This window comes from Heterobasidion irregulare (genome assembly GCF_000320585.1).
Source record: "Heterobasidion irregulare TC 32-1 unplaced genomic scaffold scaffold_06, whole genome shotgun sequence".
In the NCBI taxonomy this organism is placed as follows: domain Eukaryota; kingdom Fungi; phylum Basidiomycota; class Agaricomycetes; order Russulales; family Bondarzewiaceae; genus Heterobasidion; species Heterobasidion irregulare.
The window spans coordinates 864,450-881,211 of NW_009258202.1; the positions used below are offsets into that span (position 1 = coordinate 864,450).

Below are 16,762 nucleotides of genomic sequence, written 5' to 3' on the forward strand. Positions count from 1 at the left end.
AGTGCACCCACAGTCACACGTATGGTATTCGATATCGAGGAAGGCTGGAACCGTCCTCACTTCGACCCATATGAGTACGATAGTCGGAGGCAGGAGGCGGAAAGAACATCGATGGTGCTTGGTTCGGAGTTCCCGGGGCGGAAGATGCGAAAAGAAAGACATAGATTTTCCGGCCAGCGGCCAAGGATAACGAGGCTGGGTTTCTGGAAAGCAAATCTTTAGACTATCTCTAGCTGCTATGGGGAGAGTGGCTACGATCGGCGATCGTCCTGCGCAGTCCGACAATATATCAGGGGGCTGGGGAGGGCCAGGGAGGGCCGTCGTCTCTGTGGGCACCTTGGCGATCGCTATGTCAGATGAGACCCGCCAACGGCCCCGTTGAAAATGAATGGCATACCTCTCCTCAACGTTCCTGGATTCAGCACGCTGTCGTGGACAGGTGGGCTTGCGCGACGCGCGCTGGGACCTACTGGGACCTTCGTCCTTCCGACATGACTTGGGAATTGGGATTGGCCAGGACTGGCCGCTATTGAACGTGCCTGGGAATGCTGACACATACGATCGTGCTATGTAGATCTGCCCGGCATATACCGGACATCTATCCCAGTGGGCAATAATATTTCTGTTTGCAAACGCCCTGAAGAACAAATGGACGACGGTTTAGTTCTCAATCTCTCGGTCGATGACCATACGCCCCTCAAGCTATCTAACGGAAAGAAAAGTGGGAGATGGACAGACAGGTAAGCTTTACCCTGTCAATTACCGTTCTCGCCATTCAACTATAGACTGGCTCCAACGTAGACTAAAAGCCAAACGAGTCGCAAAACGCAAGACACGGCCGGATGAAAAGTCCACATCTTCACCGCATGTTGGTGAACCAGACATCTCTCGTCCTGCAAAGCGACCTCGATCCGAGCACCTCTCACACGCCCCTTCGACCTCGGCATCCGAACATGTACCATTCAAACCTCGCGCACCCACACAAGTTATATCCTCCCTATTTTCATACAATCCAAAAATCGATCAATCTGCAGTAAAATCTGCACCCAACGTCATCGAAAAGCCAAGCAATGCGCCCTTGACTGACTCTTCCACCTTTACAGGTCTCGGCATCGACCCCCTGATCGCGACCCACCTTTCCACAAAAATGGATATCCAGAAGCCGACGTCTATCCAGCGTGCAGCGCTTCCTGCAATCATCTCTAACTCTGCTTCCAAGGATGTATTCATTCAATCTCAAACAGGTTCAGGCAAAACGCTCTCGTTTCTGCTACCCATAATACAGGATCTACTCCCCCTCAGCTCGAATTCGTACATCGACAGATCGATTGGGACGCTTGCAATAATTATCGCGCCCACTCGTGAACTCGCAACTCAAATATCTGATGTTTTGACAAAGCTGTTGACAATGCGCTTGCGCACGGCGGAGGACACTGACGGGACCGCGCCAGAATCGACACGGCTTACAAGATGGCTCGTCTCTGGTTTACTCACGGGAGGCGCGACCCGCGCACACGAAAAAGCAAGGCTGCGTCGGGGTGTGCCTATCCTCGTCGCAACGCCTGGACGACTACTTGATCATTTGCAAAATACGGTTGCATTGGATGTTGGGAAGTGTCGGTGGCTGGTGCTAGACGAGGCAGATCGACTAATGGAGCTAGGGTTTGAGGAGACGGTGAAGGGAATTGTACAGGGGTTGGATGGAAGGAGGAAGTTGGCGCTGCAAGCTGTGAAGGATGGGCAAAGTAAAGAGGTGGGCGGGTGGGATTGGGAGCGGGAGCGGAGAACGATCCTCTGTTCAGCGACGATGAAGGAGGATGTGCAAAAGCTTGCTGGGACGACGCTCAGGACTCCAATCATGGTAAGGGCAACCGAGGCTGACATCCCCTTGCCCACACCGTCCACAGGTGCTACAACGAAGGACTGTCAGCCTATCGCTGAGAAGTTTACTCCCCCATCCCAACTCTCCCAAAAGTACATGGTGGTCCCGCTCAAATTGCGTCTCGTTACTCTCATCGCTCTTCTTCGCTCATTGCTCGCACAAGCCAATGCCAGACGAGGGTCCAAAATCATCGTATTCCTGAGCTGCACGGACTCTGTTGACTTCCACTGGAAACTTCTCACCGGGTGCAGTATGGGCGGCGACGAGGCTTCGTTTGATTCGGCCTCTGACTCAAATTCCGACTCAGAATTGGACGTAGGCGAGGAAGGTGATAGTGACGATAGCAGTCAGAGTGACGAGAAGGTGCCCGAGGGGCGCAGCAAGCGAAATGCGCATGTGGAAGAGAAAATCGAGGCAAGATCGCCCTTGCTTCCAGAGACGTCTATCTTTCGGCTACATGGTTCGCTCCCCCTTCAAACCCGTCTCGCATCCCTCCGCGGGTTCTCCGCAGTTCCATCAGCATTTCAGAGCGCTTCTGCCTCCACGAAGCCTGCGCCATCCAAAGCTTCCGTACTTCTGTGTACTTCAGTTGCTTCGCGTGGTCTTGATCTGCCTCTTGTGCGCGCAGTCGTGCAGTATGACTTGCCGACCGAGGGAGGAGCGACAGAGTATGTGCATCGCGTGGGCCGCACGGCGCGTGCGGGTAAGGGGGGCGAGGCTTGGAGTATTGTCGCCCCAAGTGAGGCGTCATGGGTCGAGTGGGTTGAAGGGAGGATGAAGGGGGCCGACAAGGAGGACGGTAGTAAGGGGAAGGTGATAAAATTAGACAGTGTGAAAGTTGAGGATATTCTCAAGAGAGGGTTTGGTGGTGCTGGAATCGAGTTTGAGGAGAGGGCAACTGAGATCCAGCTTGCGTTCGAGCGATGGACTCTAGCGGGCAAGACGGTACGTTGTCGCGCTTGAGCTGATTTCGACACATTGAACGATCTTTTTTTCCGCCTCTTAGAACTCTGACCTCGCGAAACGCGCGTTCCAGTCTCACATGCGCGCATACGCCACACATCCCTCTGACGAAAAACACATCTTCCACATTAGACACTTGCATCTGGGTCATCTCGCCAAAGCCTTCGCACTGCGCGAGGCACCGAGTGCAGTCGCGGCCTCCAATAACAAGGCTAAATCCAAGGCGCGCGGCCAAGCTAGAGTGAAGGCAAAGAAGGAGGGTGTCAGATTCAGGGATAACGAAGAAGAGGATGCCGATGCCGAGGGACGTATGCGGAAGGCAGTGCGCGCGCAGGGTAGGACAGTCAAGAAGGGAGGTATGATGAGGAGCATGGGTACGGATGAGTTTCAGCTTGCGTCCGGGTATGATTTGGAAAAGCTGGTCAATCGGACTTGAACAACCGGATACTTTTTTCTGATCTTTTATCGTAGTATTCATATTCCCCACATGGAACCCCGAACTTTAGTAGCGTAAAGAGTAGTATTGACCACCGCTCTGCTGCCGTCGGAGCCGTCCAGATCAATGTCCGAGAAGTAATCCTACCACCGTGAGAAAGTCATACTATTTTGACTCTTCCGGCATCATGTGGACGGATTGCAGTAAAGATAGCTTGAAATCGCAGGTTCCTCGGGTCGATCTTGACAAGAACGAGCTTGCGAGGCGACAGTAGCCATTTCTGTGAGATCGCCTTTGCTTTCTACTTGAAGGCTGATCCTGCGATCGCTCTCATCTTGGCACACGCGAAGGGCCCCGCGAAACGAGCCCCCGGCGGTGAGTCTTATCTAGGCCGCTGAATAAACATATGTGCCAATCCCCGCACGCTCATCTGCAACCCTCGTGCCTTACACACTCTAGTAGTATCTTCAACAACGAACTTTTTAGCCCGAGCAACTATTATGCCATTCGACTTGCATGCCCCCTCGGCAGCTGTCCATGCTTTCACCTCGGAATATTCAAGCACTCTTAAATTCTACATCAATGGATCTCCAGTCGTTCTCGACGGGAACACCATAGATCCAGAGGCGACGTTACTTGATTTTATCAGGACTCAGAGAGGATTGACAGGGACTAAGCTTGGTTGTGGGGAGGGCGGGTGCGGTGCGTGCACGGTGAGTAACACTTCAGAGATCGTGTTAGGTCTCCAATATCCATATTGGATTATCCGTATAGGTTGTATATCAGGTCAAACAGAACGGCAAGGTCCGTCATCTGGCTGTGAATGCATGTCTCGCACCGCTAGCCTCCGGTACGCTTATTCACCACTTTCCGCGGAGCAACCTCTCGTGTCATGTTTTACATGCATTACTGATACTTTCACTCCATCTATGAAGTTGATGGTAAACACATCATCACTGTCGAAGGTCTCGGTAATACCGACAATCCACACCCTCTGCAAGAGCGCATGGCTCGTATGCACTCCTCTCAATGCGGGTTTTGTACACCAGGTGAGCGCAACTTTCCAGCCTACCATCACATATCCATCCGTTAGTCCTCTCTTACCAAAATGCTAGGCATTGTCATGTCTATATATGCTACCCTCCGCAACGCCGCTTACGAGCACGGTTATAAGCTCACGGCTGATCAGGTTGAGCTCGAGGGAGCACTAGATGGTAATTTGTGTCGGTGTACAGGCTATAAGCCCATTCTTGACGCAGCGAAGACATTTGTCGGAGAGTATGTCGCACTGCTAGGTGGGAAGGATGCGGAGTATACTGTTCCAGTAAATGTGGAAGCTGCGCATCTTGTCGAGAGGCGGAGAAATGGGGAGCACGACGAACAACAAAAGCTTGGTCAGTGTTCACTAATTCTGCAGAAAATATTGTATGTTCACCCTTTACACTGGCAGGTGGCTGCCCAAATTGTGATGGCCAAGGTTGCGCCTCCGAAGACGATGGAACGACTAACACTCCAGTTGATTCGGCGGGCTCATCTCGTAGCGGAAACACAGATGACTCGCTACTCTCCACTAATATCAAGGACTCAACATTCGGGCAACCATCTTATGACCGTGCGGGCTGTGGACGGCCCGACTGCTGTCAGCTTAAAGCGAATTCTTCTGCGCCTCTCCCGCCTCTCCCATCTTTCCCACAGTTTGACTTCAAGCCCTACCATCCCGGTACCGAGTTGATTTACCCTCCTTCATTGAGCAAGCATATCTTCCAGCCTTTGGCGTTTGGAAACAAACGGAGGCTCTGGATTAGGCCAACAACGATCGATCAGATTATTGCAATCAAGCAAGCATATCCCGCAGCAAAGATTGTGGGTGGATCGTCGGAGGTGCAGGTCGAAGTAAAGTTCAAGGGTGCGCCGTACGATGTTTGCATTTATGTCGGTGATATCGGTGAGCTCGGTGGCTGCACGCTCCCTGGACCGGATAAGCATGTGCTTTCTTTTGGTGCGAACTTCCCCCTCGCAGACCTGGAGAAAGTATGTCAGGAGACATATGGCATCATGGGCTCAGATAAGGCATCTGTGCTAGAGGCAATTCGTCATCAGCTTCGCTACTTCGCGGGACGACAAATCAGAAATGTGGCCTCAGTCGCTGGGAATGTAGCTACTGCCAGTCCCATATCGGACCTGAACCCAGTGCTTGTCGCTGCGGGTGCGCGTGTCGTTGCACGTGCAGCATCTAGGGACGAGGGCAAGGAGTTCGCGCTCCCCTTACACGACGGGTTCTTCGTAGGGTACAGGAAGACGAAGTTGCCTGCGGATGCGGTGATCGTGAGATTCGAAGTGCCTGTGGGCGAGCAGGTGAGTAATGGAGAAAGAGAAGTTGTGAGAAGCTACAAGCAGGCAAAGCGGAAAGACGATGATATCGCGATCGTCACCGCCGGGATGTATGTCAAGGTAGATAGCTCTGGGGAAGTTGTGGCCGCGAGGCTTGTCTACGGCGGTATGGCGTGAGTCGAGTTATTTCTGACAACTTTTACACTGTTAACTAATTTCTCTTCAGTCCATTCACAGTGATTGCTACGGAAGCTTCCAATTTTCTTGTTGGTGAGCAGAAATCGATAAGCCCACGTCAGGAACCCAGAGGCTTACTTCGTGCGCAGGCAAGTCACTTACAGATCCGGACACGCTTCAAGGAACACTTGACGCTCTCTCTAGACAATTTAACCTCCCATATGACGTCCCAGGCGGCATGGTAGGTTTCTTTCTACTTTCCCACACCATCGTCTTACACATCCAATTCACCTAGCCAACCTATCGTCGGACCCTCACGCTTTCATTTTTCTACAAATACTATCATGAATTACTTCTCACGCTTAGCCTGCCTGCCCCCGGGTTGACCGCCACAGCCACGGAGGAGCTTACTACTGAAATCCATCGCGTCGTGAGCAGCGGTTCGCGAGACAACAGCGATCCTTATGCTCAGGAGATTGTCGGTCGCCAGATCCGTAAGCACTCGAGTTTTTAGCGCATTTAATCGCAATTAAATCCAACTCTTGTTTCATGAAGCCCATTTGTCTGGCCTCAAGCATACCACCGGTGAAGCTGTTTACACAGATGATATGCCGAAGATAGGCAACGAATGTTACGGTGCACTCGTCATCTCAGAAAAAGCTCATGCGAAGCTCAAATCTGTTGATCCTTCTGCGGCACTTGAAATGACTGGTGTCGTTGGCTGGGTAGATCACCACGACGTCGCATCGCCTGCTGCCAATTGGTGGGGTCATGCGCATGATGAACAGTTTTTTGCATCAGAGTTTGTGGTCTCGCATGGTCAACCAATAGGCCTGATTGTGGCGGACACAAAGGTCAATGCTCAGGCTGCTGCTCGTGCAGTCAAGGTTCGTCCCCCTGCAGAGTGGATACAAACAATTATCTGAATTGAACCTCAGGTTGAATACGAGGATCTTCCTGTAATTCTTACTATCGAGGAAGCGATCGAGGCGAATAGCTTCTTCGAATACGATCGCCAGATGAAAAAGGGGAAGCCCATAGAAGAGGCTTTTAAAGCGTCGGATTATATTTTCGAGGGTACAACGAGGATGGGTGGACAAGAACACTTCTACTTGGGTAAACCTTCGTCCCGATCTGGACCGCAATGCGTTTATTGACGATGGTTTCAGAAACGCAAGGATGTATTGTCCTACCAAAGCTCGAAGATGGGGAGATGGAAGTCTTTTCCTCTACTCAAGCATTGATGGAAACTCAGGTAATCCTATGCATCTGACCAGCATCATCTAGTGATATCTAACAATTACTCGCAGGCATTTGTTGCACAAGCTACAGGTGTGCCACGTAATCGCATCGTTGCTCGGGGTAAGCGAATGGGCGGCGGTTTTGGTGGTAAAGAGACTCGCTCCATTCAACTGGCCGGTATCCTCGCTGTCGCAGCCAAGAAACATCGACGGGCTGTTCGGTAAGTCCTAGTCAGACATGTAAGGAAGATGCCAAATATCGAAACACTTACAGGTGCATGCTCGATCGGGATATGGACATGATGACTTCTGGCCAACGTCACCCATTCATGACGAAGTGGAAGGTTGGAAGCACAAAAGAGGGCAAAATAATCGCACTCTGGTGTGAACTATTCAGCAATGCCGGCTATTCCCTCGATCTCTCCATTGGAGTAGCTGATCGAGCGCTCGCTCATATCGATAACTGCTATCACATTCCTAACGTTGATGCCCGCGCGCGAGCATGCAAGACCAACACCATATCTAATACTGCATTCCGCGGGTTCGGCGGCCCTCAGGGCATGTTTGTCGCGGAAGCTTATATCACTGTGGTTGCTGATAAGCTTGGGTTGGATGTGGATCATGTTCGGGAGGTGCGCGCGCCGAAGACTGGGCTGAAGATATTTCTGACATGCGCTCCCTAGATTAATCTTTACAAAGAAGGCGAAACAACGCATTATCTACAAAAGGTCGACGATTGGCACATCCCTCGTCTTCTATCAGACGTTCGCAAGGAGTCCGACTATGACCGCCGACGAAAGGAAGTTGACGCATGGAACGCAAATCACAAATGGCGAAAGCGAGGGCTAGCAATGCTACCAACGAAGTAAATTTTCACGATCGGAATGTTGCGTCTTTGCTGAAGTGTCATGCAGATATGGACTTGCTTACGGCCTGGCACATCTAAACCAAGGTGGGGCACTTGTCCATATCTATACCGATGGTAGTATCCTCGTTGCGCATGGTGGAACGGAGATGGGACAGGTTTGTGGATACTCACATGGGACTCGCGTAGGGTGTATTGACGCCTTCAATCATGATGCAGGGTTTGTATACTAAAATGGTGCAAGTTGCTGCCCAAGAACTCAAAGTCCCACTCGATACGGTCTTCACCTCCGAATCGTCAACAAGCACTGTTCCGAATACGTCGTAAGTGCACCTTCCTTTTTTTCTCACCTTTTTTCGACTTCGAGTATCACTTCAGCCCGACTGCTGCATCGTCTGGGACTGATCTGAATGGAATGGCGGTGAAGAATGCTTGTGAAAAGTTGAATAAACGTTTGGAACCATACCGGCAGAAGCTCGGCGCAGATGCTCCTATGACAAAACTAGCACAGGCTGCTTACCTGGACCGTGTGTCGTGAGCACCATCGCGATCGAGAATACTGTGTACATGCTCACATTCTCAGATTATCGGCAACAGGGCATTATCTCGTACCAAAAATTGGATATGAGTGGGGAAATTGTGAATATTATCCACCACTCAATGCTTGATTACTGACCAAAGCTTTCTTCAGTCGTGAATCCAAAGCCTTTGTACGGGCGATGTATCTCCCTCTCGCACAGTGTGTCTAATCGTATTCAAACATAGATTCTTTTACTACACGCAAGGCGTAGCGGTGAGCAGCGTCTACCTTTGCTGAATAGATTTTCAGTGATGTATTTGTTCGACAGGCCGTTGAAGTAGAAGTCGACTGCCTAACTGGGGACCATACGGTTCTCCGCACAGACCTCAAGATGGATGTTGGAAGGTCCATCAATCCCGCAATCGATTGTCAGTATTTCATAACTCTCTCTACCCCTGGATCCCGGAGATTTATATCAGTACTCTTGCGCAGATGGTCAAGTAGAGGGTGCCTTTGTTCAAGGATACGGCAGGTTCCAGGCTTTTGCCCAACTGCTGGCAGCTCATAAATGGGTTTAACAGGATTATTTACAATGGAAGAATCGCTTTGGCTGAACCATAATGGACAGCTGTTCACTAGGGGTCCTGGTCAGTGTGCAGTATAATTGACCGATTACAAGCAATTGACGGTGGTGTTGATACAGGCGCATATAAGATACCGGGGTTCAGTGATATCCCTCAAGATTTTCGCGTCAGCCTTTTGAGAGATGCTGAATGGCCAAACCTTGGTACTATCGCTTCAAGTAAGGGTGTTGGGGAACCTCGTAAGTAGTGTAGCCATCTCGATGCCACCAGATTCGTTAATCGAAACCTTTTTTTAGCATTGTTCCTCGGAGCTACTGTCCTCTTTGCCTTGCGAGATGCGCTGAAGTCGGTTCGCGCACAGGCAAATCTGACTGATATACAGGAGTTCCAGTCTCCGCTCACGGCCGAGCGCATCCGTCTTGCTTGTGGAGATGTGCTCTTGAAACAAGGGGAGGTGAAGCCAGTTGAAGGAAAGAAAGGGTTTTTCGCGTACATTTAGGGACTATCATTGTTCATGGATCACAGCTTATTGGCGAGCTAATCATGCAACTTGTTTATATCTTTGTGAATGCTTCATATGGATTACCACTCGATGTCACATTCCCTCTGATTTATCTTTTGAACTGGTGCATGTCTCGATCATTGCTCTGTGAGATATGGGAAAAAATCTAACCCACGAATGTCTCACCTGCACATTCAGGCGTACGAAGACTTACAGATGCCCCCAAATCATCCGCGAAATGAGTCGATATCTACGGCGAAGCGGCTCTAGGGTTTTGCCAACAACAAGTTTGCGACAAACCATATCTAGCACCTGAAGCCACGATATAGTCCTCAATGAGATTTTCCTCTCAAGGGAAATCCACCAGCGAGATGTCTGAGAGTGTGGGAAAACAGCGAATTGAAGATACGAATGACAATCTTTGTCGGGCCATGGAATGCGACTAGGTCGACGAGGATGGGGTTAAGGCCCGAAGTAAGTGTATATTAAACACACCTACTCCATTTATCAGTCTTATGAGGAGACCACGAAGTATCAGGAATGCTCGATTGTTCGACCTTCGAAGTTGGAGCAAGTCCTTGCAGGTGCATCATGGACTCTTCGAGGCCATGGCTGATAAGGCAACAAATCCAACGTCACTTCAGAATTTATTTGATGACAGTCTTCGTGGCTGAAGAGGGCTGAGGTTGACTTGATATGAGATGGCAGTGGATGCTAAGCGGTGCTGAAGCGCTGAAGAGCGCTGAGGCACGAACAGAGTCTCGCCTCGCGCTTGTGGAGTCGTCAGCCGTCTCGCGCACCGTTTGGGTCACGCACGCTGGTCGCTAGCACGCTGAGGCTAAGAAGCGCTTGCTGATGTAAGTGAGCATAACATACTCTACCGAACAACCCGACAGCTTCAAGCGCTAGCGCTTCACCATGGAACAGAACAACTGGTCTTCCTCTTCTGAATCATACACCTACGTTGATCCTCCAAATTCGAATCTCGTATGCTGTATATGTCGGTGAGCACAATAGTTCTTTGCAGCCGCCTGTGTGCTTATCTAGCTGCAGTATGCCTTTTGTAGAGCCTACCACTACAAGGACGTGCTCTCACACATTTTGTCGCGGCTGTATCAACCAAGCCCTGAAGACCTCGCCACAATGTCCTATTGATAGATCACCTCTCCAAGATGACGATTTGTTAGCTGCCAGTCCCATCGTCAGACATGTCAGTGCGCGCTCACTACATCAAGCCGAATCTGCCCGAACTAACATAAGGATAGCTCGTGGAAGAGTTGGTTGTGGAATGCCCTCATCGTCCAGACGGATGCGCTTTCACGTGTCAGAGACAGCTCCTCGCGTCTCACCTACAAGGCTCGTGTCCTTATGTGCATGTACCCTGCCCTCATGGCGACTGTGAAGAGCCAGTCCTGAGAAAGGACGCGAAGAAGTACGCCTCTGCATGTACACACCGTCGGATCAAGTGCAAGAGGTGTGATTCAGAATTCAAGGTCGTTGAGTTAGAGGTAAGTTTGCGACCGGCGTTCACCACCCTTCCCCCGTGTCTGACGAGGATCTCCAACTCCATTTCAGTCCCATGATGCCGAGTGTCGCGCGAAACTTACTGCTTGCAAATTTTGCAACTCTCAATTCCCCATGTCGGATCTGGCAGACCACGACGCATCCTGTATGGACCGTGTCATTGCTTGCACACACGAAGACAATGGCTGCCCGTGGACAGGCCCTCGTCGTTCTCTGCTGGACAAACATATTCCTGCCTGCCCCTACGAGGCAATAAAGGGCTTCTTTGGACGCAATAATGACCGCATCTCTGCATTGAGCCAAGAGAACATTCTGCTCAGGCAGAAACTTGAAGCATCAGATGGTATGATGCAAATACTCAGACGCGAATTGCGAGCTGTGAAGACGGCTCTCGGGCCATGGTATAGACCTGATGGCTCTTACACATTCTGGTCACAGGATCTTCTCACCGATGGTCTCTCTGACAGTCATCTTACCGACGGTTCCGCAGACACGCCCGCCTTTCCATACTATCCAGCCGGACAGCCATCATCGCCCGGTTTCAATCCTGCTCATTCACAATCTCCAACGTCACCCTTCGCCAACCTTGCCTTGTACTTCCCGCCTGCATTCCCTTCGTCTAATCCCTCCGACTCTAATTCCGGCGCCAATCCCTACCACCCCCATCCCACCTCCGTCTCGGATGCGCGTGCGGGCCCTTCGACAGCAATGCCGATTGCGCCTCTCAACTTGAGCACTTCTCTGACCGGGACGCTTGCAGGGCTGCATTCCACCCTTTCCACCCTTGCAGCGTCACATGACGCCCTCGCCCGTCTCACCGAGCTTGCACTGGCCACCGAGACGGCGCGCACAGCAGAGGAACTTGGTGCGCTTCGTGCAGTCGTCAATGGCCTCCGCATGCATGTCCACGCGATCATGATGGATCGTAACGCCCTTTTTGCCGGCACCGATGCCGGCAGCGCAACTTCGGGAACGGGAACGGGAGCGGGAGCGGGTATGGGTGCCGCGGGCTGGCCCCCGCAAAGATTCTACCCACACCCGTCGTCGGCGCCCGGCCTACCTCTTTCCGCACTGTCTTCGTCTCCTGCGTCAATTACAAAGCTCTAGACGGCGCGGTCTCTTTCCGTGGGGTCACTTAGGGTTACTTGCAGTGCGTGCACTTCGGCTTGGTGAGGAAGAGGGGTTTGGATTCGGAAGGACAGGAGCTGCATATGGAGTGGAAGCAGTTCGCGGAACCGAATTGACTATGTCTCAATGCTCGACTGTTCTGCAACCCCGTGTCTCGACTCTTCCCACAGCGCTAGGAGACAAATATCGGGTCTCGGCATCTCATTCGTCCGTGCGACAGACTTCCGTTCCCTCTATTCTTCGGCACCGCGTCTTGCAAGGTTCCGCCCTGTTTATGTGCGGATTGTGCTCGGTGTTTTGTACCGAAGATGCGGCCATACCTCGTCATTGTCTGGCCCTTTTTCGCACCTATACCGATCGCCCGAGATAGCCGGGCTCATCGATAGGACTGTTTCTTCTTACTCCGCGGTCGGTATTTTACGGTCAGCGCCCCTTCACAGCCCCTCCTCTTGCATCACTGCGACGACATCAAACCCGATCGGGCTCGCGCTCCAATCTCGTCTCGGTGCATCATCATGGATTGTAGATCAGCAACGCACAGCGCTTTTTCACAGTTCTTTACAGCCATCGTTCTCATCAATGATCAGTCCTTCCATTGCATCGACACCCATTCAAACTTAGGGCCTGAACTCAATCCTGCACTTGCCCGCCGGCAAGCCATTGACGGCTGCATGTGACGAGGACGACGACAACTGTACCCGGACCCTTCAAACCCATTCAAAGCCCCTGCCCTCCTGACCCAAACGTTCGCCTTGGTTGCCCTTCACTGCCCCTCCTGGAGACTCCAAACCTGTGTGGGTGCAACTGACAGCTGTCGTGTTATGTACGTGTATATCTGTGTATATGTATATGTACACGTACTGCGGAGACGCGCGCGCCGTCGACGTAAGAGTACATACATATTCACAGCAGGGCTGAGTCCAGCGGACCGCAGCCAGGGGTTTGGTCGCCGGTGCACTGCTTCTCTCGTTTCCCGCTAGGCCTGTGAGCGGCGCGGGTGCGCTATGTACGCTATGGGCTGTCGGCGCTCGGTGCCTCGGGCATGCACCTGTAGCCCGCCTCGACACAGCACGCACCACAGCGCCGCCTGTCAAAGGTGGACGCGACGTCGGGCGGTAGATACGATTCGGGGGAAGGGCCTAGCGATGCCTCTACGTGATCAGCTTGTTACGGCTGCATTTGTATTTCCAGCGCGAGCACATACAGTCCATGTGATTGATTGCTTCGAACAGTGTGTGATGTGCGCACTTTGCGTGCGGGCTAGTGCACTGGCAGTGCTGGGACTCGAGGACCGTAAATCCGTGGGGATCGAGCAATTAGATCCGAATCGTCAGGCCCGCACAATCGCTGCACCACTTGCCGAACGAATCAGACCAAACCGCCTTCGAGTGTGCGCCGCTAACTTATCGTCGCCAGAGCCAATGATAGCCATCCGTGATTAGATCTCAGAATTGGGTACACTCGATTCGACCACATTTAGCAAAACACCGGTGCGTACTGTACGATAAGTAAGTATGTATGTATATGTGTATGTGTGCATGTATGCCTTTTGAGTATGTAAGGATGGATGTATTTATATGCGATCTGTAAGGGAGGCGGCGAAGCAGAAAGGCAGGTAGGAATAAAAAGAAAAAGAACAGAGCAGTCAGCGGGGCGAGAGTATTCGGACAATAGATGCACGGGGGACGGTCTGTCTGTGCGCGGAAATACAATAGGTACTGGGAACCGGCGAGCTTGACAAGAGACGGCGAGACGACGAGACGACGAGACGGGGGCGCGTCAGATACGGCGGCGGCGAGCGGCATCTGTGAGGGGACGAAGGGATATCTATACGCCGCCCGCACACGAGAGGGCACGGGGACGGACGACAGGGAAGGACGAGGGCCAGGGGTCGTAGCTTGAGAGGGGGGGCCGGGATCGGAGGAGATTAGGACGGGGGACGTGACCGCAGAGCGCAAGATCGCGGCGCTGGCACGTGGACGCTACGCCAGGAAACTCGACTTTGACGGGCTCGGGCTCGGGGACGAAGGTCGAAGGCAGCAGATGGCGACGGCAACGGCGACGAAGCGGGCCTCAATGAATCGGACGGAGAAACATGGCGTGCACGCGGTACGGATTCGGGCTCGGCGCGCGCGCACGCCAAGAACACGGCGGTAAAAACAGAAGAAGGGGCGGATTCTGGGAGATTCTGGGAGCGTCGAAGCCGAAGCTGTTGGTCGAAGGTGGAGATGGGTGGACGTGGGGAAGAGCAGACAGGGGCGCGGGCGCGGTGTGAGTCCGAGTCGCACACACGCGCCCCCGCGCAACGGCACCGCGCGCGACAACAGGAGCCGGCGGCGACAACCTTCAGGTGCCGCGTGTAATCGACCCCGCTCGAATCCGCAGCTATATTGGGAGCACCAAAAAAAGGACTGACGACCGAGCGAGCAAGACCGAGGATGAGCATCGGCAGAACGTAACGGCGCAGAACCAAGAAGGACGTACAGTGAATCTGAGAAGAAACGCACCGAACAGGAACAGGGAATCTGGATGAAAAGAAAAGAAAAGGAAGGAAGGAAGGAAAGGAAAGGAAAGGAATAATGGGGGAAGCGTAGTGTAACAGGAATGGCAAGATTAAGCACAGCGACGCCGCGAATTCCGCGACGCTCATAGTAGAATACGCTTTGATGAACACACAGGCAGCGGATGCCGGCGTTGTCGTCGTCGATGACCACAACACGGACGGTCCCGTCGGTGCGGATAGGAGACCAAAAAGCTAAAAGTGGCAAAGTAGCAGTGGCAAAGAGACAAGAGCACTGTAGAGTACTGGGTACGATACTGTAATGTATGCAGCATGTGTTGGTTGTGTGTACGTATGAGCAAAGCCAGCAACTTTTAGCTGAAAGGCAGGAGATTTTATAAAACAGAAAAAAAAACAGAGAAAAAAAGAAAGCGGCCGAGAGAGACAGCAATAAAATAAAAAGGAACGACAGACGGATCAGTTCAGGAGCACAAGATCGGCGAAGAGCGAAAAAAGGGACGCGAAGGAAAGGACAGATTCAGATAGATAGATAGATAGGGTGCAAGGGAACATAAAAAGCCAACAGAAAAGGTGAGCGAGAGTGGGGAGCGTACGGGTAGGCAAACACAGCATCCGACGAAAGGGGCCCGACGACCTAGATAAAAAAAAACCGAAAGGATGAAAAAGCAAACCACAAGAGACCGACATCCGAAGCGGGAGCGAAGAAAGGCGCACAAAGGCGAAGCGCAGACGAGCGCAGAAACTTAAGCGCACGCGTGTGCGCGTCGTAGAGTAAAACAGCAGCGCAAGCGATAGGAATGAGGAAGGGAATAAAAAAAAGGAGTGAGGGACCGAGCGCATCGAAAAGCACAACAACCGGGCAAACAGAAACCGGGATTCGAGGGATATGATGAGCAGAAGGGGCAAGAGACCGCTGCTCGCACGCCTGGAGAAATCGTCGTCCTACACCGCTCGCTTACACCGCGCGCACCGACCCGGGCCCTACTGGAACTGCACCTCGCCCAGATCATGCGGCGCAAAGTACGGCAGGCCGCCCGTCCCAGGCCCATACGGGTGCGGGCGCACCGCGTAGCCCCCACCGCCCCCGTACTCCGCAAATTGCGGCCCCGGCGGGCCCGGAGGAGGCGGATACTCCGGCTCTGCGCTCCCGTGCACGTCTCGATGCCCAGGCCCTGGGGGCGACGCCGGTGCCGAGCTTGCCGTCAATGGCAAGGCCGATGTCGAGGCGGAGCCGGAACCGGACATGGACGTAGGCGCAGAAGCAGATATGGAGGCGGAGGCAGGCGTGGAGATCGGGGTGGAGGTGGACGGCGAGGAGGAGGCCGAGTTGGGGTTGGAGACCGAGGCGGGAGCGGGAGCAGATGGGTCCTGTGCCGGTGCCGAGACGAACGTCAGTCAACCAGTCAATCAGTCCGGCAGTCAAGGAGTCAGTCAAACAGATCAGGAGGCAAGCCGGTCAGCGAATGAACGAAGAAAGAATCGACCGAGCAAGCGCGTGTATGCGCACGCACGAACCACACGAGACGGGCGTAATGAAGACGGGGATAGAACAGCTGAAAGGGGGTACCACAGGACAGAAAACAACAGAGCACACGTCGGGGAACGAGCGTGCAAAAGCACGCGCCAGGTGCTTTGAAATGGGACGGACGAGGAGAAATGGCAGGCGCGAGAAGCGCAGGAAGCGAACCAACCATATGAAGAAACAGGAGAGAAGCGAAGCGAAGCAAGGACGGAGGAAGGACGGAAGGAAGGAAGCCAAGAAGGAAGGTGAGGAGCGGGGGGCTGGGAAATAGAGTTCCGCGCGGGGAGCTCGGAGGATGAGGTGCGGAAGGGAGGCGCGAGGTGACGCGCCGCGCTGCGCCGAGACGTGATCGTGCGTGTGCGTGATTCGCGCGACGGGACGTCGCGGAGCGCCGGAGGGGGAGTAAGAATGGCAATGTGATGGGGATGGGAATTGGGGGTGCAAAGGCGATTGAGGGGCAAAGAAGGCAAAGAAGGGAGCGCAAGTGCAGAGCACAATGGGCGGCGTGGGATGTAGAGACGGCAGAAGAGGGAAGCACGAAGTAAGAAACGATATCCCGAGAACGA

General features: G+C 52.9%; 4 protein-coding genes across 4 annotated transcripts; all 4 read left to right on the top strand.

Annotated features, from left to right (window-relative positions):
* Window positions 1-682: 682 nt before the first annotated feature.
* Window positions 683-3,281, top strand: HETIRDRAFT_123078 (uncharacterized protein; the record flags this gene model as incomplete). Its single annotated transcript, XM_009548994.1, has 4 exons — window positions 683-740; window positions 987-2,411; window positions 2,448-2,827; window positions 2,889-3,281. 4 exons carry the CDS (start codon window positions 683-685, stop codon window positions 3,279-3,281), a joined length of 2,256 nt encoding a protein of 751 aa, XP_009547289.1.
* Window positions 3,282-3,797: 516 nt separating this feature from the next.
* HETIRDRAFT_154846 (uncharacterized protein) lies at window positions 3,798-9,596 on the top strand (the record flags this gene model as incomplete). The annotated part of the gene is made up of 26 exons (XM_009548995.1): window positions 3,798-3,814; window positions 3,844-3,994; window positions 4,056-4,131; window positions 4,217-4,330; window positions 4,397-4,563; window positions 4,977-5,785; window positions 5,839-5,882; window positions 5,939-6,030; window positions 6,085-6,283; window positions 6,345-6,676; window positions 6,728-6,905; window positions 6,959-7,044; window positions 7,100-7,251; window positions 7,305-7,662; window positions 7,714-7,895; window positions 7,945-8,053; window positions 8,115-8,218; window positions 8,274-8,429; window positions 8,479-8,534; window positions 8,587-8,605; window positions 8,661-8,688; window positions 8,744-8,843; window positions 8,908-8,943; window positions 8,997-9,062; window positions 9,119-9,238; window positions 9,296-9,596. 26 exons carry the CDS (start codon window positions 3,798-3,800, stop codon window positions 9,496-9,498), a joined length of 3,954 nt encoding a protein of 1,317 aa, XP_009547290.1. The 3' UTR covers window positions 9,499-9,596.
* Window positions 9,597-10,419: 823 nt separating this feature from the next.
* Window positions 10,420-12,132, top strand: HETIRDRAFT_123080 (uncharacterized protein; the record flags this gene model as incomplete). Its single annotated transcript, XM_009548996.1, has 4 exons — window positions 10,420-10,505; window positions 10,555-10,711; window positions 10,767-10,947; window positions 11,156-12,132. The coding sequence occupies 4 exons, from the start codon at window positions 10,420-10,422 to the stop codon at window positions 12,130-12,132; spliced, it is 1,401 nt and encodes a 466-aa protein (XP_009547291.1).
* Window positions 12,133-13,593: 1,461 nt separating this feature from the next.
* HETIRDRAFT_434621 (uncharacterized protein) lies at window positions 13,594-14,207 on the top strand. Its single transcript, XM_009548997.1, has one exon. It carries the CDS (start codon window positions 13,828-13,830, stop codon window positions 14,053-14,055), a length of 228 nt encoding a protein of 75 aa, XP_009547292.1. The 5' UTR covers window positions 13,594-13,827; the 3' UTR covers window positions 14,056-14,207.
* The last annotated feature ends 2,555 nt before the right edge of the window (window positions 14,208-16,762 follow it).